Source organism: Brachyhypopomus gauderio, unplaced genomic scaffold (genome assembly GCF_052324685.1).
Source record: "Brachyhypopomus gauderio isolate BG-103 unplaced genomic scaffold, BGAUD_0.2 sc60, whole genome shotgun sequence".
NCBI classification, from domain to species: Eukaryota; Metazoa; Chordata; class Actinopteri; order Gymnotiformes; family Hypopomidae; genus Brachyhypopomus; species Brachyhypopomus gauderio.
In genome coordinates, this window is record NW_027506881.1 from 1,278,785 (window position 1) to 1,303,955 (window position 25,171).

At 43.8% G+C, this 25,171-nt stretch overlaps 1 protein-coding gene and 1 long non-coding RNA gene across 3 annotated transcripts; one reads left to right on the forward strand and one right to left on the reverse strand.

Annotated features, from left to right (window-relative positions):
* Window positions 1-14,528: 14,528 nt before the first annotated feature.
* On the reverse strand, window positions 14,529-19,376 carry LOC143489299 (uncharacterized). Its single transcript, XR_013124643.1, has 6 exons — window positions 19,266-19,376; window positions 16,881-17,234; window positions 16,148-16,782; window positions 15,763-15,878; window positions 15,540-15,642; window positions 14,529-15,216 (listed from the first exon to the last, which is right to left on the reverse strand). It is a non-coding gene; the product is annotated as an uncharacterized LOC143489299 (long non-coding RNA).
* A 1,127-nt stretch (window positions 19,377-20,503) lies between these two features.
* Window positions 20,504-23,943, forward strand: LOC143489286 (uncharacterized). 2 transcript variants are annotated; one of them, XM_076988191.1, is made up of 10 exons: window positions 20,504-20,615; window positions 20,907-20,959; window positions 21,064-21,183; window positions 21,336-22,018; window positions 22,195-22,333; window positions 22,433-22,555; window positions 22,648-22,699; window positions 22,883-23,216; window positions 23,344-23,457; window positions 23,762-23,943. In XM_076988191.1, exons 1-8 carry the CDS (start codon window positions 20,609-20,611, stop codon window positions 23,050-23,052), a joined length of 1,347 nt encoding a protein of 448 aa, XP_076844306.1. In that variant the 5' UTR covers window positions 20,504-20,608; the 3' UTR covers window positions 23,053-23,216; window positions 23,344-23,457; window positions 23,762-23,943. The 2 variants fall into 2 exon arrangements, with proteins under 2 accessions (XP_076844306.1, XP_076844304.1); XM_076988189.1 differs by having other exon boundaries at window positions 22,883-23,457.
* The last annotated feature ends 1,228 nt before the right edge of the window (window positions 23,944-25,171 follow it).

The window sequence follows — 25,171 nt, forward strand, 5'->3', positions numbered from 1 at the left end:
TGCACATCATTGTCAAATACAGGAGGGTCCAAAGAGTCATCACGCCCCCCACCACTGTAAAATTTTAGTCATCAAGAATACAATAATACTATGATGTAGCCTGTAAGAACTGTGATATACATGGGCAAGCGATCTGTGCTCGATTGCACGGTACTGTCACGACCATGCGGTTCGGGGATTGATTGATTGCTGGGCATGGTGAATGTTGTTGTGGAGCTACGAAGTAAAAGAAGTTGTACCACATCCTTGCTTCCGTTGGTCGTTAATTAGTTACCCACGTTCATATCATAAGAACACAACATGGTGTCAGAAGTCGGAGTTACGGAGTAACACGAGGATGGTACCGTAAATGAGCTTGTAGAAGTTTATCCACACCGAGCACGTGCGAGAAAAAAAAAAAAGACCGTTGAGGCAAAAATGGAGCAATTCAAGCCGCCGTCGCCGCTGATTCTCACAGGTAGTTTAGCTGAAAACTGGCGCAGATGGGAACAACGATTCCGGCTGTACATGGACGCTTCGGGAGCACTGGAAAAAGAGGAAAAGGTCAAATGTGCCATTCTACTTCATACTGTTGGCGAAGAAGCGTTAGAAGTGTATAACACACTCGCCATTACACCGACCGGAGAAAATGACACGATGCTATTGGAGGACATCGTGAAAGCATTCAGGGATTATTGCAGCCCACAAAAGAATGTTGTTTTTGAACGATACCAGTTCTGGTCCCACACAATGTCTCCAGGAATATCGGTGGACAGATTTATAACAGAACTACGCCAGAAGTGCAAAGACTGTGAATTTGCAATAAATAAAAACGATATGATTAGAGATAAGCTAGTATTCAGTATAAACGATACTCGTTTGAAAGAGAGGCTACTAAAGCCTGCTTTATACCTCCGGACACGGACGAATTTCGTCCGTCTGTACCAAACGTAGCCTCCGTAGGGGGCCACTATACCTCTTTCCGGTTCCAACGTTGTTATGATTTTAAAAAATACATCCTCTAGAGGGCAGTATAGTCAAATTTCCGGCACCGGCGCACCAGCAATCTCCTCCCAGCTGTTTTTGCATCGCTGTTTATCGCGATGACCTGGCACCGTAGCAGAATGTAGCCTCTAACCAACTCGCAAAGTTTCTCTTCTAACTCGAGCGTCATTTTTTAAAGTCCAGTACTCTTCTTCATTGATTTTCCCGAATTGGTGTACGTCCGATGCTTCTGACTCTCTACTGCCCCCTGATTTCCGGTTTATATTGCTCCGTTGCTACGGATTCGTAAGCGCTCTGGCAACGGACCCACTGACGGATGAAACGACCTCCGGAACCGGACGAAAGGGTCCGTATCCGTAATTACCGTAGGGTGTGAATGGGCCTTAAGAGAAACCGACTTAACTCTACGCAAAGCTATAGATATATGCAGATCTTCAGAGCTTGCTAAAATACAGCTTCAATCAATGTTAACAACGCCCGTCATGCACGACACCTCAGTGGATGCATTAAGAAATGTAACTGTACAAAAATGTACAGGACGGAACAAAAGCAGAATAAACAGCAAGAAGCAAATGACGAATGACGATGCCCAGCTTATGGTGTGGTGTGTCACAAATGCGGAAAGAACAACCACTTCTCGAAGGTATGTAGAGCTGACAATGTGAAGATCAGCAACAGGAAAGAGAAGACTGTCCATAACATAGAGAGTGAAGTAGATTCTTTATACATAGGGATGGTACAACATGAAAACATGGAAATGGCAAGTCAGAAGAAAGACACTATATGGCATGAAACGGCTACAATCAGAGGTTTACAAATAAATTTCAAACTGGACACAGGAGCTGATGCTAATGTGCTTCCCAGGAATCTATACCAGCAGTTACCAGGTCCAACCCACCTAAAGGTCACAAAAACTTTTTGCTTTTGGTGGTGCACGCCTGCCTGTGGATGGGGTAGTATCTCTAGAGTGTAAAACGGCCAAACACAAGGCTATGCTTGACTTTCACGTAACCAGTCATGCTGACAAACCTATTCTGGGTGGAAGCGCATGTGAGGAGTTGCAGCTGCTCAAGAGGATCGAAATGCTTACAGCAAAAACCCCACAACCCAAACCATTTCCAGCCACCAAAGAGGAGCTGTTACAGCAATATGCAGAGGTCTTCACAGGACTGGGTGAATTTCCTGGAGTCCACCACATACATATTGACCCAACTGTCACACCAGTGATACATGCCTGCAGAAATGTACCCCTCTCTGTTATGGATCCATTAAAAAAGACACTGAAACAATTACAGGAAAGACAAGTCATAACGCCTGTTAGTGAGCCAACTGAATGGGTTAATAGTCTTGTTGCCACAAAAAAGAAAAATGGAACGCTTAGGGTATGCTTGGACCCTTGCGACCTGAATCAGGCAGTTAAACGCCAGCATTACTCCATTCCAACTCCAGAAGACGTCCGTAGCAAATTGACAGGAAAGTCCATCTTTTCCATCTTAGATGAAAAGGATGGATACTGGCAGATCAAGTTGGATGAGCCCTCGTCATAGCTGTGCACTTTCAACACACCATGTGGTCGTTTTCGTTTTCTCAGACTCCCATTTGGGATCAAGTCTGCCAGCGAAGTGTTTCAACAGAAGAATTGTGAGACTTTTGGCGACATCTCAGGTGTTCACATCATTGCTGATGACATGATTATTGCAGCATCGTCAGAACAGGAGCACGACAAGATCCTTCAAAAGGTAATGGAGAGAGCAAGAACAGCCAATGTGAAGTTTAACAAGGACAAGATCCAGTTTAAAGTAGACACAGTGAAATACATGGGCCATGTCATCACAGCAGCTGGTCAAAGAGCAGACAAAGCCAAAATTAAGGCAATTGTTGACATGCCTGAACCTGAGGATAAACAAAGTTTACAACGTCTGTTGGGAATGACAAAATTCTTGGCACAATACATTCCAAATGAAGCTTCACTCACGGCTCCTCTCAGACAGTTGCTAAAGAAGGATGCAGCCTGGCAGTGGTGTCCTCATCATAGCGCAGCACTGAAAACTCTAAAGGATGCTCTTACACAAGCCCCAGTTCTCAGGTATTTTGACCACGAAAAGGAACTCACTTTACAAGCAGACTCCTCCAAGGATGGATTGGGAGCTTGTCTGTTGCAGGAAGGCCGCCCAGTGTGTTATGCCTCGCGAGCTCTCACCGATACAGAGAAAAGATATGCACAAATAGAGAAGGAGTTACTTGCCATAGTGTTTGCCACCAAGAGGTTCCACCAATATGTCTACGGCAGACCCGTGAGTGTGCAATCTGATCATAAGCCACTGGAAGTCATAATGCGCAAGCCACTGAACAAAGCACCAGCACGACTACAAGCAATGATGCTACAATTGCAAAGGTATGATTTACATGTGACATACACACCAGGTAAAGACTTACACATTGCAGACGCTCTATCACGCGCCACAGTTGGAAGAGGCAGTGAAACCATGTCTGAAAATCCATGTGAGGAGAAAGTTGTATACGCCTTAGAAGCTACTGATGCCCTGAGTGAAGAAACCCTCAGAAGACTGAAGGAGGCAACAGCTGCTGATAGCGTGTTACAAGCTGTATGCAAAAAACATCTGACAGGTTGGCCCACAAAGAAGCACAGCCTTGAGTCGTCACTTCACTGTTACTGGCCAATGCGTGACATCATTAGCATACAAAATGACATCATCATGATGGGAGAGAAAATTGTCATACCTCGGAGCTTCAGAAAAGTGATTTTAGACAAATTGCATGTTGCACATCAAGGAGTGCAACGCACAAAAGCCAAAGCAAGAAAAACCCTGTACTGGCCTGGCATGGCACAGAACATAGAGACCATGATCGAGAAATGTTTACAATGCCAGCAGTTCTTACCAAAACATCAGCGAGAGCCGCTCATGCCTCATCAGGTTCCAGAGTTACCATGGATGAAAGTCGGAGCAGATATCTTCATGCTGAAAGGTCAGTCGTATCTTCTGCTAGTGGATTATTTGACCAAGTATCCAGAGGTGCTCAACTTATCTGATACAACTGCATATACAGTAATTCAAAAAATGAAGTCTGTTTTCGCAAGGCATGGGATCCCCAAAGAGCTGGTGAGCGATCATGTCCCATTCGCCAGCTATGAGATGAAATCGTTTGCGGATTCATGGGAGATCAAGCTCACACACTCCAGCCCAGGTTTGAGCTCACACACTCCAGCCCAGGTTTGAGCTCACACACTCCAGCCCAGGTTTGAGCTCACACACTCCAGCCCAGGTTTGAGCTCACACACTCCAGCCCAGGTTTGAGCTCACACACTCCAGCCCAGGTTTGAGCTCACACACTACAGCCCAGGTTTGAGCTCACATACTCCAGCCCAGGTTTGAGCTCACACACTCCAGCCCAGGTTTGAGCTCACACACTCCAGCCCAGGTTTGAGCTCACACACTACAGCCCAGGTTTGAGCTCACACACTACAGCCCAGGTTTGAGCTCACACACTCCAGCCCAGGTTTGAGCTCACACACTCCAGCCCAGGTTTGAGCTCACACACTCCAGCCCAGGTTTGAGCTCACACACTCCAGCCCAGGTTTGAGCTCACACACTCCAGCCCAGGTTTGAGCTCACACACTCCAGCCCAGGTTTTCCCTCGTCAAACGGAATGGCTGAGCGATCCATCAAAACAGTGAAACATGCGTTGAAGAAGGCCATGCAGTCCGGCACAGACCCACATCTTGTGCTGTTGTCGCTCAGAAACACACTGGTGACAGGTCTACATATGTCACCTGCACAGATGTTAATGGGCAGAGTCTTGCGGAGCACGCTCCCTTGTTCCAGTACAGTACTGAAACAGACATCACTGCAGAAGATACATGAAAGAATACAGGATCTGCAGCGTCGTCAAAAACACCACTATGACCAGCATGCAAAACCACTTCCTTTGCTGAGTCCAGGTGACACTGTACACATGCAAACCCGTCGAGGTTGGGAACCTGCAGTGGTCCTTCAACAGAGAGCTGAACGACGCTCCTACACCGTGCAAACTCCAGCAGGTATGATGTTAAGGAGGAATAGACGTCATCTGAGAAAGATCCACCCAAGCCTGTTCCGGAATACACACCCTGATGAACACGCTGATTCAGAGATGACTAACCCGAGACCAGAAACAGACCAACAACCAGTTGACACTCCACCTCCTGTGGACAATGACAATATGCCTACGTGCTACATGAGATCTGGTAGGGCAGTAAGACGACCAGCCAGATACAGGGACTAATTCGTTAGATAACACGAGGTGTTACCCAATGAGTGTCAAGCCTATAGGATGGAGGAGTGAAATGTTAAAGTTTACAAGGAATGTGTAGTTTAGGTTGAAATGTTTAGTTTAGATTTGTACAGAGCAAACACAAAGGTGAACAAGACACATTGCTAAGTCAAATAGAAACGTGTCTAGTAATGGTCTACTGAAAGCCATTAGTTTACTGATATCACCTTAAGGTTCTTGAAGTACACACGTGGATGTGCTATTGTGTTTGAGTTAATACACTTTATTTCATGCATCGAGTTCAGATGACTTTAGTTGTAAACGATGCTTCAGTCTTGAAAAGAGGGATGTGATACATGGGCAAGCGATCTGTGCTCGATTGCACGGTACTGTCACGACCATGGGGTTCGGGGATTGATTGATTGCTGGGCATGGTGAATGTTGTTGTGGAGCGACGAAGTAAAAGAAGTTGTACCACATCCTTGCTTCCGTTGGTCGTTAATTAGTTACCCACGTTCATATCATAAGAACACAACAAGAACAAAAATGTAAAATCTGAGAAACAACTGAACCTACCTTTAACATAAGGGTGTGTATCATGAGGACAGACAGGATCAGATGATGTTCCTCCTTCAATTCCCACAATGATGGGGCGTCCGCTGTTTTGCTCTAAAGCAAGGTCTTCTGCAGGAGTGAGGGCTGCTACAGGAGGCCCACCATCAGTAGCAGCAGTAGCAGTTTTCTTTCTGGTTGCTAAAATATTTTATACAGTTATTTAATATGGTGTTTTACCTTTTCCTGCACATTGGACTAATCAACTGTACTTACCATTCTGGAGTATATTTTTACATTTCCCTTGACCTGCTGCCACGTTCTCGTAACCCTGCTCATGTTACTTCTAAATCAGGAAATTATTAACATTATTAATTTACTATAACACTTTTTAAATGCCAATGAATGGATTAAATTATATGCTCATGCATTGTATGCAATATTATGCCAGGCAGCTTCTCTGGCTTTATTAATACAGGACGTGTTGCCTTTCTTCATAATAACGTCGTTATATTCCTCATAAAGACGTATGAGTAGCTCCTGTTCAGCAGAAGAAAAAAAGCCGCTCGTTCTTTCAGCCCTTTCGACATTTTCTTGCCTTTTTGAATATCGATTAGCAGTGGCGTGCACAGACATTTTGGGGGGCAAGTGCTCGGGGGGGTGAAGGGCACTTTTTAGCGCACTTCATTATAAAAAAAATATTACAAGCACACGTTGAATGAAATTTGACTTTTATTTGTAACATTCTCTAAACGTGAGTTTTCAATGGAAAAAGTCACACCGCCAACTGATAAAATCCATATCCAATATTAACTATATACAGTCATTGTTAAGTCCTTCAGGTAACTTCTGTTTACCCTCCACTGTCTGCAGGCCTTGTTGCATATATTTTGCAATTAGTAAATCAATATAGGCCTACAATTAAGACAGTAAAAAGTCCAAAAAGTAGGAGAAGGAGTTATAGGCTACTGAGTGTTGTCATTACATGAATGCAGATGGGCATTTTTCACAGGTAATGGGGAACTTCCCGTTACTTCTTTCACAAATGAATGTAATTTATGTTGCCTAACAGAACCTATACAACAGAAGACGTTCAGCTTAACACATAGATTTGCAAACTCTACCTTAATTATTTGTATGTGGGCGTCCTCACGTTATCTATCATTGATTTGGGCTAGTGCGACTAGTTTATCAGGTGACCAGTCGGCTAAAAATGCTTAGTAGTTTGGTGCTGTGAGACATTTTACTGCACAACAAAATGATTTCACGTTGGGCTTAGAGGGCAAACGGTAGATTTGAATTTGGTAGATGTGTATGTGACCTGGCTGGTGGGGACGGGAGAAGAAGTCTATCTGTGAGCATGTGTGCTGTGCTGAAGACGCTTCCTTCCACTCGCTGAACTGAACTGCTGCTGCAGCGCATCTGGTGTTAAAGGAAGAGAGAGGTCGGGTGTGTGCGAGGTGGTGGCTCATTTCAGGGCATTGTTTTTAATCGCTCAGGTTTTCAAAAGATCATTTTAAACCGACCTCAGTAACATGTTAATAATAATAATTTTTTTTTAAACTGAAGTTTTAAAAGGGCACTTTCGTTGATAAAGGGCAGAGTTGGTGGTGCTTTAGCACCACCTGATGTCTATGTGTGCACGCCAATGTCGATTAGTGAGGCTGTGTAAATACGGTGTGCACGCGCATGATCGCCGATTACAAAAGCCAGGCTTGAATTAGTGGGAACAGGTTGCGTCTGGATTTCGTTAGTGGAACGGAACTAGACGGAAGTGAACTGTTTGGCTAACTCAAGCGAGGCTCACTCTAATAAGCGCCGTTTTCATAAGCTCGCTTCGTGGAATAGCCCCCAGGGAAACGGAAAGTTGTTTGTTGTGGATAAACTTTCCGTGGAATCCCTTATCTGCAGCAGCATTTGCCGTCAGGGCCGCCGAGGCATTTCGTGCACACAGAAGAATCGACGATAATCAACAAAAAGGACACACAGGTGCAGGGCTGGACTGGGACAAAAAATCGGCACTGGCATTTTTGGTTTAGACCGGCCCCTCATAATTAGGGCGTACTCACACTAGGCTCTGCGATCCGGGCCCGGGCACGGTTGCCTGCCGAAGCACGGTTCGTTTGGCTAGTGTGAGCGCTCCAACCGTGCCCGGGCCCGGATCAGTTAACCGTGCTCGGGCCCGCTTTGAAGAGGTGGGCCAGGGCACGATTCATGTGGACTCGGGCACGGTTCGCTTCTAGTGTGAGCGCTATCCGTGCCCGGGCCCGCTTGGTGCCTCGTCTGATTGGTTCATTTCGCTGGAACTCAAACATGACATCAGTGATGCGACGCTCACGTTAAACAGTCATAGCGGCAAAGCGATTAGCAGACAATCGTTGTGTTAAATTATCGATAAATCTGTGCTTGCACCGTGTTTCTGCACTCCCAAAACGACTCCAAAAATACAATAAAAAGAGAATCATGAGCTCTATAGTGTTGTGCGAGCGCGCTTTTTTTCCAAATAAAGCGGCGTTGTGATGACGTAAGCGTGCTCGGGCCGGGTTGCTGAAGCGAGTGTGAGTGCAGGCCAGCGGGGGAGTGGGGAGGGGGGATAACCGGGCCCCGGCACGGAACCAGCAAACCGTGCCTAGTGTGAGTACGCCCTTAGTGGAGCACAACCGACTTGTAATTTATGTATGTGGGGTACGACGTGGAAAAATAATTTAAAAATTACTGTTTAAAGTCATTGTATTCAATCTTAGCATTATTATATTACAATCACTTTTATGATTTTATTGAAATCATCTCTAATATGTATTTTCTGAATATCTCTGATAAAACAGCTCAATTCTAATTCTTCAGGTTAAAGGTGCTCCCTCTTTTAAACAGCTATAACATATATTTGTATCTGGCTACAAACAAAGCTGCTTTATGAATTCATGCAATGCAAACTTGTCTTAAAAGCATTTGACACCATTTTACTCTTATTCAGTGTGGGCATATCTTTTTTTTACACTTACTGTAGTCATGCTTAAATTGCAAAGCTTTTATTTATCATTTATACATTTTTAAATCTTAGCATAGAGCATAGAGTCGTTACCAGTGATAAGAAGCTGATTCTGAACAAAAGATGAGCGCGTTGTAGCGCATATTTAGTCAATGACATGTACACACAACAGTATATGTCTGATCACTTATTTTTTGACATTTAGGGGAAGCTGAGCTTCCCTTGCAGTCTTAGAGCAATCGCCACTGATTTTTACACATTTTGTAGCATCTACATTAGGGGTGACCTGCAATAGTCAGTCCCACCAGGATTTCGCGGGCCTTTTTTGTGATTGTTGCAGGCTAAAATGTTTGATGTTGCGGGTGTTTTTCAAAAAAATTGCGATGGAAGTTGCGGTGTGTTTTTGCTTTTTTGTGAGTACATTGCAATAGGGAGTAAATGTTGTATGGTTTCCTCTATTTAGTAGTCCATTTTAATGATCTATTTAACTATTTATTCAGGGTTGCCAACTTTTCAAGATCGCTTGGAGTGAGATTTGAACCTGGAGGGGGTGGCGAACGTAAGTTGTTACCGGGCGGCCTGTAAAATGGACACAAATTAAGTATTATATCGAGATCTATGGCGACCCTGATTTATTTATTTATGGGTATTATGCTTCTTATAAAACCCATGGTTTTAACACTTCAAGCAATCATTGAAGGAATCATTTCGAATCATTTAGACTATATGCATAAATATTTAACTTAATTAAGTTTATCTGGTGCGCGCAGTTACAAAATTCGAGAGGTGCACGACCTTGCGAATCGACAGCGTGCGACGCCCTCGCGCACGGGCGGAGCCAGTGCGATTACGTCATCTTCGCCGTGCGGACCCTCGCCGCTTGTGCGCTGAAGTGACTTCGCAGGCTACCGTTGCATTGTGGGGAATGTAGTGTTTGTGCTTGCAAAACACCATCGGGCGGTTGTGGCCTGCGGGCCGGTTCTAATAGTAATTAAATATCATCCAGGGGGCCATAGATAATCAATTCGCGGGTCGGATCTGGCCCGCGAGCCTTAACTTTGACATATGTGCTCTATAGTTTGGGCAGGAATGATCCCTCTCAAGATTTTGTATGCCCCGCCCCCTGAAACACAGGTGTTGGGACAGAGAATGCACAATGATCCCTCTCACTTTCTTGAAATGATCCCTCGAAGTGCAACAGCTCGGTGGCAGAAATGGACTTTCCGTCTCTTAAAAGACTATGAAAATCACTTGAAGTGGATGGGCTGGTGCTAGAAATGTTAAACTTGTTGGAAACACATGTATGAACCCATCGTTGTGAAACAATAAAACACTGAAAACAAAAAACAAAACCAGTTTATCCCCGCTTTCATGTAGTGTACCGGGATACTGCTTTTCCCGATCTTTTTGCCATTATTTTCGTCGCTCATGCTGCTTTCAGTCTGCTCCTCTTGAACGTATATACGGAAGTAAGGCGGGAGTTTGTCGACGTTACATCAAGACGACATCAGCGATTGGTCAAATTTGCGGGAAAGTTGCGGTGATTGGCTGAAGTTGCAACACCGCCCTGAATTCGCAGGGTTTGCTTGAAGTTGCGTTGAAGTTGCAAATCGCAACATCGCGACTTTCTGGAGGGTCTGTTTTACAGAGAGGCGGTTGGTGATACTGAGCAACGTCTCTGTCCGTTACAGGTACAGTTAGGCTCTCGTGCTGGGCGACGTCATACGTGCAATTATATACATGCACGAGAAACTGGCCTATACTACCTCTCACAACAGTGCCACCTACTGGATACTTAAAATAACATGCGAGGCAAAGGAGATAATGATGTAAATGTGCCGTATTTTGTTAATTGTGATTTTTACACCGCAATCGAAATTTGTCCTCCGCTTTTAACCCATCTGTGCAGTTAGAACACACACACACACACACACACACACACTAGTGATTACTAGGGGGCTGTGGATCACACGTGCCCAGAGCGGTGGGCAGCCCTAGCCCGGCGCCCGGGGAGCAGTTGGGGTTAGGTGCCTTGCTCAAGGGCACCTCAGTCATGGCCTCAGGTCTGGGAATCGAACCCACGAACCCTCCGGTCACAAGACCAGTTCCCTAACACCAGACCATGACTGCCCATGACTGTTCCCTACCACCAGGCCATGACCATTTCATATGGAAATAATAACTTTATTATTCACCTGGCTACATTTATATAAAAATAATAATAAATATTATATCTGCTTCACTAGGATGGTTGTTACGGTTACGTAGTGCTGCTTCTCTCACTGGGCACATCTCAAATCAATCATTATTTAGTGCCCATTTAGTGCTTTTAGTAAGCGTAGGAGTATTTTTGTTTAGGATAGTGAATATACATTCAGCTTTTGACTGTGTAGTGCACTAGTTAACAGGGGAAATGTTATTTGAATGTTAAAAAACACAAATGAAACAAAACGAGGACTGTTCTCTCTCTTCAAATATAGTATTCTTATATTTCTTATTTAGGTTTAAGCTTTACATCAAGATGAATATGTCACAACAAACACAGAGTCTCGCTGGAGAAGAAAAATGAGGAAGCCACCAAAACTCTCCAAACGATATAGAAGGCTAAAAACATTGGTGAGTATAATAATTTAAAATATATATCTTTGAACATATAGAGGCCACTTTATTTATTTTATTTTAGAGATACTTTTGTATCTCTAAAATGCTGGTGTGTTTAAAGTGTGTAGCACATCTCTTGATGGACAAATGCACTGATAACATGGTCACTGAACTTTGCGTTGGGAAAAAAAAAATCTAACTGGGTGTTATAAATATAATGTATCTTATATTGCAGAAGGAATCTAACTCAGGAGCCCAAAACACAGGTGTATATTGTTGGGATATTTTTTCTTGACCCAGATAGGCCCCAACACTGCCCCGATGAACCGATTGGTTTTGACTGAGTTACCCAAGCAAAGTCTTAACACCAAAAGTTCTTTTAGATCAATTTATATGAAATATAAATGAGTACAAAATAGCCAAAGTATACATGGTACAAACTCTCCAGTGCACTGGTGCTAGTTGCCTAGAAGTCTACCTAACCCAAGTGGATCTCAGCAGCGTCCCAGCAAAAAGGGCTCTGCACCTTAGTTGCCCTCTCCTCTGTCCCTTCAGGAAATACTGTCCCAAATGATAAATAGTTCATTATTATCAGGTTCTCAATAGTGTTTCAATTCATGGGGGGTCGTGAACATTTTTATGTTCCCTAGGGGGGGCATGACAGAAAATAATTGAGAACCACTGCCTTATCAGGAGAGTAGGTACAGTAGACTGGGTGTAGGGGAATGGAAAAGTCCAGGGAGAGAGATTCTAACTGAGGTGCAGACACACAGATAAGGGAATGAACATGTCAATGTGTTCTGATTAAGGATTTGCTGGGTGTATGTATGTCTGAAACACATCTGGAACAGGAACATCTGTCCAGCGCAGTGGAGTTGGGGTGAAGCAGGGGGACCATAACAGCTGGAACAGGTTGAGACTCAGTAGCAGCATGACGTCAGGAGTAGATTTACCTCAGCAAGAGGAGAGACAAGATCATTAGACATGTCTTAGTACAGAGAAGTGTAAATTAATGGACTATAGTGTGCAAGGCTCCAGCAGATCTAGCTATGGCAGCACAGCTAAAAGGGTGGAGCTAGAAAATAGCACAGGCATGAGGATCCCTGAGACATCAGGATTAGGTTTATCTGCAGGCAGAGGCAAAGAATAAGACATGTTAACATAATGTTTTTATATGAGGAGAGAGGTGCATTCGCCGACTAACACGTCCAGGTCTCCTAAAAAGAACACCATGAGTGACCTTAATCTGAAAAATGAAACACCAGAAGACTTTTTAACCCATGTGGTGTAAATACTTGTCCAAACATTCTCAGGTATGGCCAGTTTTTTTGTTTGTTTGTTTTGTTAGGGTTGCATCTTGCACAGATGAAGCACGAGTCTAAAAGTAACAGTTTTACAGGTGAAGCTTCTACAAAGTTAATCACAAATCATTAATGACCCCCCTTTGGGTGCCATATGAAATGCCATGAACATGTCGCACACGAAATGGTAGGCAAGACTTGGGGAGAGCTATCCTACTGTCGGGGGCAGGAATGGCCTCAAGCAGGCAGGCATGTCCTGTAAAAACAATCAAGAGATTTTGAAAGATATGCAACACGCCTATATTTACCACCATGCTCTTGAGGCAGGACCCTCGCCATGACCCCATATTCAGAGACCCCATTGCTCCTGATTACCTCCAAGAACTTATTTCCAATTATGAACCCCCACGTCCACTAACATCACAGGTTGCTGGCTTCTTATTAGTTCCAATAATAGCTAATAAATAATAATGAATAATGAGGTAACAGCAGGGGGAAGATTAAATGGATGAAGGATCAACCCACTGCCCTGGCCCCTCTTACCACCCCGAATTACCCCCTGCTAGGGTTGTATCACCACAGCCCTGGACTACCATTACTGACCATCAAGAAGTCTAGGACTCTTAAGAATAAGAATTACACAGATAACACATGTATATAAATATCGCACATATACGCAAATTCTAACACAATGTGCAAGTATGTTTCATTACAACAAATATAAGTTTTATAAAAAGAAGTTTGCAGCAAGTGTGATTCCAAATATATTTTGGTTTCTCCCGAGGTTTCTTCCTATTCCCCATCATAGGGAGTTTTTCCTCGCCACTGTCGCCTTTGGCTTGCTCATTAGGGTTCTAGACCCATAGTATTGTTAACCTTGTAAATCCTGTAAAGCGCTTTGTGACAACATGTGTTGTGAAAAGCGCTATACAAATAAACTTTGATTTGATTTAGTTTACTCTTTAGTGGGATTCAGTGAATTTGCCATTGCACTATACGTACTGCTAACACATTGTTTATTCTTTAGCATGAAAAAATATGCGTAAAATGCGCATGAAACACATACAAAATGAGCTAGTCAGTATGTGCCCCGGCCCTTAAATTCAATTAAGCTGCCGCTGAGAATCATTTAAATCTGCTAAATATTAGATCCCTGTCATCTAAAGCATTACATGTTTTGCTTGACGGAAACTTGGACTCGGCCAGGCGACTATATGGCCCTAAACGAGGCGTCTCCCTCTGGCTATAGATATGTTCATAACCCCCGTCCAAATTGTAGCGGGGTGATGTTTGAACATCTCATCCTCACTGTATCAAATTTATCAACCAAAGTGGCGCAGACATTTATGTTAATTACTCTTTACTGCCCCCTGGTTCATATTCTGAGTTTTTGCTACTGAGCCTCATTTGAACTTGTCTTGAAGAATTTCAACTAAAGTTTGATCAGCCTGTCATTTGATTTTCCACTTGGATTTTGAGTATGATTCCAAATGCAGACCTCCATGGGATAATAATTTTGATTTACATTGATCATTTTTTATGCTATTTTGTTCTCAACACATTCCACTATGTAATAAATAGATTTTCTACAGTATATTTATATTTGCAAGAGTTATGGCATAATTTAGCATTTCACTAGCCTTACTGAAAAGGTGAATCCACCAACTTTGTTATATCTGCATGACAATTAGGCAACCAAGATTTGAAATAAACTAAAACAGAATGAACATAAATATTCTGGCCTACAAACCACTTCTAAACCAAATAACCAGTTGGTCAAGTCTTTAAATCACAGATAGCAAATGTGTCTAAAGTTGACAAAGGCTAAGTGTTTCAGATTGTAGACAATGGTGATGAAGATAGGGGAGCTTGAAACCCTGAGGCGTTTGATTCCTTAGATGAAGGAGAATACAAATTAAGATGAAGAACAGGAGTACTTTAAAGTCTATTTAACTGGTTGTGGAGATCCAGTATTACATGGCATTTTACATGTAAATGAACATCTGACTGTAAGAGTCACTTCAATAATCCCTCCAGGGACCTTGGTCATATTTTTGTCACATTTATTTTCAGAAGAGCAGTGAATTCTATTGCCCCCCTGTGTCAATAGTATGTCAAGTTAGAGTCTCTCCTGTGTGAGTGTGATGGTCTCTCTACTCAATATTTATGTGGTGGATTTTACTGAATCAGCTGACAGGAGCCACTAACAATCTCAACTGGAACTTGGTGTGATTACTGAAACTAAATGTAATGTGTGTTGTACAGAACTCTCTGTGTGTGTGTATGTGTGTGTGTGTGAGAGACAAGGACATTGTTAAGACACATGCACACATTTAAAATGCTTCTATTTAAAGATGTTTAGGAAGAACTAATATATGCCAGTGTGTGTAATGCTGGATGTCAGACGATATCAGGTTGATGAGCAGGTGCAGCACCTTCATTTCACCTGTGCAGGTGCAGCTGCTGAGGGCATCCACACAGGGGGACAGGAGGAATGTTCTCAGGCTGCAGAGCACCCTGGTGTGGAAAAGAACACAGTAAATTAAAAAACACCCTAACAATCAGGGTTGGGTTGAAACTGTGAAACTGTGTGTGTGTGTGTGTGTGTGTGAGACAAGGACGTTGTTAAGACACAACTTAAGTATAACTTCCCTAAGCTTCGATATATGTCTGTAATTATTAATTAGAACAAGAACGTCATTATTGTAACTTCATTAGTGAGACAAAGAGGTGTTTCTGGGTTTTCTGGAGTCCCCATGTCTTAGCTGTGCAGGGTGTTGCTGGTGGAGACATTGTGTGTTGGTGCTACGGTTGTTTCCTAGTGTGGAAGTTGACCTCACCTTTTTACACCTTATCACAGAGCACATAGACCTCAGTCTTTCCTGTACAGGGACCTTGAACAACATTTAGCCCGCTGATCTTCAGTTTCTTCAGTTTCAGCTACTACACACATGCGCCCACACACACACACACACACACACACACACACAGCATTTTAGTATTTTAAAGCTGATATCTGAGATCTGAAGTATGTTTGTGTAGTAACATGGTGGAGCGTCATACTCTTGTCATATATAAGGTTGGACACGCGGGGACTGAGTTGGACTCTGTCTCCATCCTCACGCTCCAGCTCACACAGCCTCACCACGTTCATGTCCATGTCTTCAATGAGAGACCAGCTGCAGAGAGAGAGAGAGAGAGAGAGAGAGAGAGAGAGAGAGAGAGAGAGAGAGAGAGAGAGAGAGAGAGAGAGAGAGAGAGAAAGAGAGAGAAACACAACCATGTATCAAATAACTAAATCTCATGGTAAATTTCCTAGTACACTTGCACATATATGGGTACACTAGTTACACTTTACTATAGTTACATTACAAAGCATTTCATCATCAGCAGTCTTCTCAACTCGCTGGTGTTACGTTTGAATTCTTGACATAACCGGTGGACCTGCCTGGCGAACTTCTCTCCGCCCACGTCTCTAGGGTTGTCCATCTGTCACATGACTTCTTTGATGTTGGACACAGTCCATGGGGGGTGGACCACCATCAGTCCTTCATGGTCTGTCACCTCTACCTTTGGCATCTGGTGGTTCTCTTGTCTCTCCTTTTTCTGTGTTTTCTTTCTAATGAGGCCTGCGTTTTGAAACTTGACCCCCCCGACCGTGTGAGCCCACGTGCTTGCTCTTCTCCTGTTTCCTGCTCATTCTCTGTGTCGTAACCGCTGTAATCTTCTGGGCTGGTGCTGGTGATGATGATGATTGCAGCACCAGCAGCTGGGTTGGTGATGATGATGATGATGATGATGGCACCACCAGCAGTAGTGCCTGCGCTGCTGTCCTCTGTTCAGCTTGTGAGTCAGTTTTCTGGGCTGAAGTTTTCTGGTCCCGATGCTGCTCTTGTGGTGTTGATGGCGGTTCGTGGTGTTGTCTCCTCGGTGTTGGGTTGGCTCGGGGTCTCGAGGGCACAGCTTCCAGGACTGGATCAGCCTGCAACTTCAAGCACTGAGATGGTTGAGACGGACCTGCCTGCATGATTCTCTTACCTGCTTCTTTCTGCCACATTCCAAGTGCCTTCCAGTTGTTAAATACTGAAATGCAATTAAAATGCGATTAATTTCGATTAATTAATCACAAAGCTTCTGATTAATTTGATTAATTTTTTAATTATATATATACATGTAAGTACCAAATATAAGAATATAAGAATAAATTCTGCACTCTTAGGGAAACGTGCTCTTGTCGGGCACAGGTCTTCTCTCTGGAACATGTCTACATTCCCACCTTCTCCCTGTCTAGTGTCCTTGACCCAGAGGGTGACCTTAAACTTCCTCATTTGGTCGTACGCCATGTTAAAAAAGTAGGAAAGTAGAGTTTCAGCATTTTCTATAACATGATCCTCCAGCAGAACACTGCTTCCTTCCTGAATTTCCTGAATTTATTGAGGTCCAGGTTCAGCTCTCTCAAGTGTGATGAAGGGTTTGACTCCAGAGCTGAGGACAGAGCAGCGCAGTCTTCCTCTGAAATATTGCAGTCAGACGGCCTGTAGACAGAAGGAGATAAAAACACACTTACAGCTGCACATAACAAACGCATCTCACACACAAGGTCTTTCACATTTCAGAATACACACACTCAGAAATGAAGCTGCACCAGTCTAATCACCCCAAACACATATGTTGTGTGTGTGTGTGTATTAGAGAGGGATGCTACGATGTGTGTGTGCATGTGTGTGTGTATAAATAGAGAGTGAGAGAGAAGGGAGTGTGTGTATGTGATTCATGTGTATGTGATCTGATAAATACACTGATAATATGGATGTTTCAGAGATAGGAAGAGGGTAATAGCAATTATTTGTGTGTATGTGAAGGAGAGACAAACACTATTTTTAAGTGTGTATTTATAAGCACATATATAAAGCATATGTATACAAAGCCTTTTGCATATTTGCCAAATCCTTAACTTTAGTTAACCTTAACTTTAGTTATCTCTCATGCTCTTAACATTTTTGTGGTGCTTTGACACTTCATTTCATACCATTAAAGATACTTTGAACTACTCTGAACTGAGTGTTAAAGACTGAGAGAAAATTGAGAGTGCAGCTAGATGCAGCTAGACAACCTGCAGAGACGAGAACAACTCCTCCCCATGCACTACAACACACACATGTTGTTCTGTTGCTGTTGCGTTGTGTTCCTGCCTCAGGTGGGTGGGGCCCATTATAATCCCCAGCACCTGAGGGCCATTTGTCCATCTATATATAGCTTGTCTTTGTACCAATTGACTGCTGGTGATTGTTTCCTTACTTTGGATCATGTCTCGGGTTTTGTGTTGTGCACCTTAAGCCAGGTTCACACTACACGATTTTAGGCTGGTTTTTCAGTCGCCGACTGTTTTTTGTAGATCGCCGACAGAAACTGTGGTTGGAGGCAAATCGGCGATCACTCGGCGCTCGCTCAGTCGTGTTGTAGTGACATGCTGAAAGACGCTCGCCGAGTGGTCGCAGAGTGGTCGCCGACTCATCGCAGACGCCCGACAAATATCTAGCATGTTTAATATCTAGCATGTTTAATATCTAGCCCAGTCGGCGACTGTTCTCGTGTTTTTGGAGGGCAGCCAGATGAGTCGGCGATTCCCCAGTCGTTTAATTCGTGAGCCCATGTCACCGATCAGTCATGTAGTGTGAAAGCCACAACAACTGAAAGACTCGCGATTACAGCACAACCAGTCATGTAGTGCGAACGGTACAAAAACCTGACGACTGAAAAGTCGTGTAGTGTGAACCTGGCATTATTCATTAAATTCCTCCTTTTCCCCGAGACTGGCATGAGTCTTTTTTAATACTTAGTCATTAGAAACACTGCACACGTCCTGTTCACTTGTTCACTTCCTGTTCATAAATCTCACAATGTTAATGTTAATCAACAGGGTTCAGTTCTTGGCCATTTCCATTTAATTATCTATATGTATATCTATATCACATTCTACAGAAGCACCATAGAGAGCATTCTGACCAGCTGCATCTCTGTGTGCCATCTGTTATATTCTTGAAATCCTCTCTTAATCCTGGTTACTGGAAATCTATTGATACATTTCATTTCATCTCATTTATTTTTCTTATATATCCAAAACTTTGTTGTACAAAACTGTAGTTCTAGTCCCTGGTCCTAAGTCCATCATTTCCAGACTTCATGGTGCCACGATCTTCTTCTACCGCTGCTATATTGCTAGACTTAGGCCCATAGCCACCCACCACCACACAGACGCTCTGGTTCATGCTTAATCATGTCCAATCTTGATTATATTCACTTATTATATCTTGATAACTTTATCCTGAAACTCAAAACATCCTTTTTGTTTGGCAAACCAAAACAAACCGGTGTGCTCACTGTAGTATGTCTGCTACGTTACACTGGTTATCTATCTTACAATGCATTCAGTTTAAACGTATTTCCACACACACATGTTGGTGAAGTGTACTTACTGGCCATGGGCCTCCACTAGACACACACACACATGAAAACATGAGTGTAGTATTAAAAACACCTCCATAACACTGTTGTCATTAACGTACCCTTTACCGCCTTGTGTTACAATCTCAAGATGAGCTGTTGCTCGGCCTTTTCTCACAATATCCACTTTTTCGTTGAATGGCCGTCTTGAAAATGGTGTTGTTATCCTGCGATTACATCCTTTCATCTTGTGAAACATCACGGTAGCTCTGCTAGCAGCTGCTAACTAGCTAGCGCACAAGCTAAAAGCTCACGAGACGTAGAACGGTCGCACGCGGACCAGCGACAGGGTTGCCAGGTCTTACAAAAATATCCAGCCCAACGTCAGTCTAAAACCCGCCCTTCAGAAGCTCAAACTAGCCCAAAGTTAGTATTTTGTTTATGAGGGATTTATTATCAGTATTGCGATTTATATTAAAGTCATTAATAATATTGTAACATTAGTGTTTATCAACTAAATTTAGATTTCCAAAACAAGCCCAATTTGGCGTGAAAACCGCGAACCTGGCAACTCTGACCAGCGAGAATATCCCGAGACCATTGGACCACGCCCCCGCCATTCTAATTCGAAATATGATTGGTTGATTAAACGGTGTAATGGGAATTCCCATGACGTCACACATTAACCGTATATAAAGTGGCGCGCGCGATTAGCGGGGTACAGTCGGAGGAAAGCAGTACTCGGAGTTGAACACTTTAACAATATTTATTCACCACAGCATTTAGGCTTCAGCCACGCAGATTGCTGCAGAGGTATGTGTGTGTCTTTGGACTTTTAGCGCTAAGGGTTTCTGACGGTCCTTTGACTTTAATTAAGCGATAGAAGACGAGAGGGAGTGTGTTATCGCCAATAACCGGCTGTGATTCGGTCGTAGTGTGGAGTCTTTTTCTGAGTCTGTCCAAACTGGCTGCAGCTCAAACGTTATGTTAACAACATCCATTTGATTAATTTTAGCAGGTTGTATATAAAATAATAATAACAGACCATTAATAACAATTTCATCTGTTAACCTTTCTCCCAAGAGCCGCGTGAATCCAAGCAAAGAGCCGTTTTGTGTTTTGTGTGTACATGCCGTTGCCTGGCAACGCGCCGCGCAGTTCTCACAAACATCCACCTCAGATTGTGAGGAACTAACTGTTGTATAATGATGGTTTTAAATGCGGTTTTTAAAGTAACTGTAGATTCAACATTTGTTTTTGGAAAGAGTATCGATATTTAGTGATTTTTGACGTGCCTTATTACTAATGTGCAACCAACTCTTAAACCTTTGGGACTGTTGTACATTTACTAGCTAAATGTGCATTAATACACATTGAGGCGATGGTAGCAAACGTTTAGGTCAGGAGTGGCCAACCTGCAGCTCTTTGCTTGGTTTCATGCGGCTCTTGGGAGAAAGGTTAACAGATGAAAGGTTATTTAATGGTTGTTATTATTATTTTCTTAGATAAGACATGTTTACTATGCATTTAGTGGCCCTAAACATATGGCCCTACCAATAAGCAGTTGTCAGATTACTGTAAAACACAAAGAAAGCACTATTTAACTATTCAAATGGTTCATGGATTATTAGCTGGCTGTCAAAATAGTGGAGGAGCTTCTCAAACGCCAGAAGCTCTTGGCACCAAAAAGTTTTCTCGCTCTGGTGAACTTCGAAGTGCGTTGGTGTTTTGCCTGTCTGACTGATGTGTTGACCTCGTTTCAGAAATGGAAGCGTTGCTCAAGAAAACATGCGACCAGCTACTGGAAGCCCACAAGGTTGGTCTTGTGCACAGTATAATGTGTCATTACATATGTGTCATTATGTGTCATTACATATTATAATAGCATTTCTATGTGTTTATTAATGATTTTCCTCATAGATTTATCAGCATCAGGTGGCGAAATATAAGGAACTCATGATGACTTGCCAGGAAAAAGATGAAAAGATCTTCAAGTTGGAGAATTCTTTAGAGCAAAGTATTGAGACAGCGTCTGAATACGTAAGTGATTTTAACTCTGATGAACGTGACAAAGACATAGTAATGTGTGACAATACACAGTAGGATATCAGAGTACAGAAAATAGTGACATTGTAAGCGTTACAAAAGAGGTAAACCTGCCCTGACTATTTTGATACTGTGTTTTTCTTCAGAGGTCCTTTGTTGATGGTGTTAAAGAGGAAATATTGCATTATAGAAAAAAATGCAAGTGTTTGGTCAACAATGGCAAGGAGGAGGTGAAAGACCAGGAAATCCAGCGGCTTGTGCAGACTTTGAAAAAGAAAGACGAGCTTCTGGACCAGATGCAGCACGAGCAGCATTCACTAAAGGAGAAGGTGAAGGAACTTGCCAATGATCTGATGCAGCAGGACCTGGTGTACAGAAACACCGTCTCCACGCTGGAGACAGAGAGGGCAGCAGCCACCCGTCTCACTGCTGAGAATCAGGCTTTGTCCAGTAAGCTCGTCGAGTTCCAGCAGGTCACCGATTACATGAGCACCAAGCTCCAAGCACTGGAGACTGATTTAAGTATCCAGACAAGCACAGTGATTGATCTTTCTGAGGAACTTCAGAAAGCCAAAGCTCTTCTCAGGGATGGTGAAGAAGAGCGTACCCAGCAGTCCAGGACCATCAGCTCCTTGAAGCTGGAGGTGGGGGAGCTCCAGCAGAAGAACATCAAAGCAATCATGACAACTTTACATGAGAAGAGCCGGAAGATCGAGGCCCTGGAGACAGAGCTGAGCCGCACCAGAAAGGAGATGGAGAAAGTCCTTGAGGAGCTGAGGCAAGACAGATGCACTGCCCTGAGGGAACAGGCCCAGGAGGAGGTTTTAAAGTAAGACCCTTATTAATCGATCTTACTCAGCAATGCTCAAACTGTTCCCTTGTCTTTTAATAACATGCAGTTGGCCTTATATATCAGATAATACATAGGTCTGATCCAAACTGAAAACATGGTAAGAGTTGGCTGTACACAGTATCAGCATAGCAATTTGTATTGTATGGTTACAGGCTCCAGAAGCAGATGTGTGATGACCAGGATCAAATCAAGACCTTACGTGCTGATCTGCTGCAGAAGGAGTACAACATCTCGTATCTCCAATCAGAGATGCGTCAGGCCAACACCCGTATTGCCGTGCTGCAGAAAGAGGTTAGTAAACAAACCATGGTGTTAAAAATAATCAATGTGGCAGGCAGAGTGGGTGGCGTTAAACCTAACATGTCGGATCACTTCATCGTCCCCCTTAAGGTACAGACCCTGGCTGAAGCTCTCTGGGAGCACAGAACCAAGAGAGTTGACGCGGAGGGAGAGAGGGACAGAGCTCTCAGCGCCTTGTGGAATCAAGAACAGACCATTGCGCAGCTGAAGACTGTGAGTGCCGTTCATTAAGTCTCACTGAGCTAGTGATCTTTCACACGGGCTTCCTGCGTGTTTTCTCATAGCTTTTTCCATGTCGTTGACAGGAGCAGGTTGGGTCGCAACAAACTCTCCGGAAATACTGGGAGACGTGTCAGCGTGAGTACTTTAACACAAACACCCCACAGTACAGCAGTACTAGTGCTAACGCCGTGAGAAGGAGCCGACGGTTGCAGAGACGCCTTCTGCTTTAGACCTCTTGAACCGGTGCTCTTGTGCGGTGTGCTCTAGTATGTGAAATAAGTGGAAAACCTCACCTGGTGTTTGATCTTTTGCCTGTAGTGCTTCAGGAAAAGGACAAGCTGATTCACGAATTGCGGTTCACCCTCGCGGAGAAAGAGAGGGCACGTGTGGAGCAGGAGAAATGTGTTGACGCTCTGCAAAAGGACATCAGATCCCTAACTGAAAGTAATGGGAGGCCATTGCATTTTTTTGAACACACAGATTGTTAAGGAACTCGTCTTTTATAGTCGCTGACGTTGGTAACGCTATTCAACCATTTCTCACAGAGCTGGATAAGTTGGAGAGGGGGACCAGACAGAGTGGGACTGCCTGTGGTCCTGATCCCGCACATCCCAAGGGAGATAACAAGCGGGACACTACAGGACGCTGCACAGTAAGTGTTGCTTCGTACTCTTTGATGGCAACATATTTCTCATCCTGCTGCTTTTCTCAGAGGAAACAGAGGAATGTTTTCAGAGTGGGTGGAAGTGTTGTTCTAGATGTTCCTTTTGATGTTCCAGAGAGACACAAAGTTGAAGGGAAAGTCTGGAGGAACGGTTCTGTCCCCCAACAAACCCAAGAAACCAGCGGGGAAAGACCAGAGCAAGACACCACAGCAAGACACCAGTGGCAGAGTAGGTTCTCTGTCTCACACACACTTGCTTGTTTTGGCTATTAAAATCTAGCAGTGGTTTTTTTTTTTTTCTCACTGGTCAACACACTGGTCACAAAGCCACAATAATGATATACATGTAAACAATTTAAGAGAGATGCAGACATAACAGTTAAGATAAATTCAGACAGCAGTCAGTGTCAATCATCTCCTAATTAACATACAGACCTGATCCCAGATCAGCACTACAGGCTCAGGACCTTCCAGCACCTGCAAACCCGTGTTGTCTTGTCCTCACCAGCCCTCTTTCTGATTGCACTCGGCAGGACTCTTCGGTCTCCACTAAGACGAAGGATAACCGCTCCTCCAAAACAGCAAGCCCAACACCATCGACGTCCGCAGGGCATCCAAATGGAAAGTGAAGTTCAGCATCGACGTCTGCAGGGCTGTAAAGAAGAAACCACCACATTGAGCTGGTCAATTGACACGACCACCATCATAAGATCAGCTTCAGGCTTTCCAACAATAAACCACTTCTTGAATAAATGAAACAAGTTCTTCCAAATGGTTCTATTTCTCATTAATAGAAAAAAAGCACCAGCTAAAGTTTCCTATATACAGTAGTGTTCAAAATACTAGCAGTTCTATATGACCAACCAGATTAATCACTGTTCTTGACAGTGACAGTTAGAAGATGCCTGTGTGAAGCTAATCTATTAACAAGATGTCCCCACAAAGTCCCACTGTTAAAAGACACGTACTGAAGCGGATACAATTTGCCAAAGAACACATCAACTGGCCCAAAGAGAAATGGAGAAACGTATTGTGGACTGATGAAAGTAAAATTGGTCTTTTTGGGTCCAAGGCCATTTGATTTTTTTTCGGGAAAAAATCCGTCAAATCATAATACATGTATATTTTACGTCAATAACTACAGAGTAAACATAAATGTGACAAGAGACACGAAACGGGACAATAGTGCAATACAAGGGTAGTGAAGTGGTAAGATGAGATGGGGGATTAAGAGGGAATAACAGTACCAGTGTATCAACAGATCAGTACTGTGTTGATCTGGATGCTGTATGAGTGTGTGCTGGGGTTAGGAGGGGGGGGGGGGGGTAAAGTTGGGAGAGAGTTCAGCATCCTCACAGCCTGGTGTATGTAGCTGTCCTTCAGTCTAGTGGTCCTGAGACTCCACAGTCTCCTCCCTGATGGCAGCAGGCTGAAGAAGCTGTGTAGTGGGTGGGTTGGGTCTCCTGCCAGGTGAAGGGCTTTCCGTGTGAGGCGGGAGCTGAATAAGTCCGGAAGGGAGGGGAGAGAGGTACCGACGATCTTCAGGTCCTCTGTGACACACACACCCAGGAACTTGGTGCTGCTCACCCTCTCCACCGCAGTATCGTTGATGAACAGGGGAGTGTGCTGGGTGCGAGTTCTCCTGAAGTCCACAACAATTTCCTTGGTCTTGTTGGTGTTCAGAGAGAGATTGTTGTGTTTGCACCAGGAGGCCAGGTGGCTCACCTCGCTCCTGTAGTGTGTCTCATCGTTGTCGCTGATGAGACCCACCACCGTTGTGTCATCCGCAAACTTGATGAAGAGATTGGAGGGGTGCTCTGGTGTGCAGTAGTGGGTCAGCAGCGCGAACAGAAGGGGGCTCAGCACACATCCTTGGGGAGCCCCTTTGTTCAGTGTTACGCTGTTGGATCTGTTTCTGCCAACCCGCACTGCCTGTGGTCTTC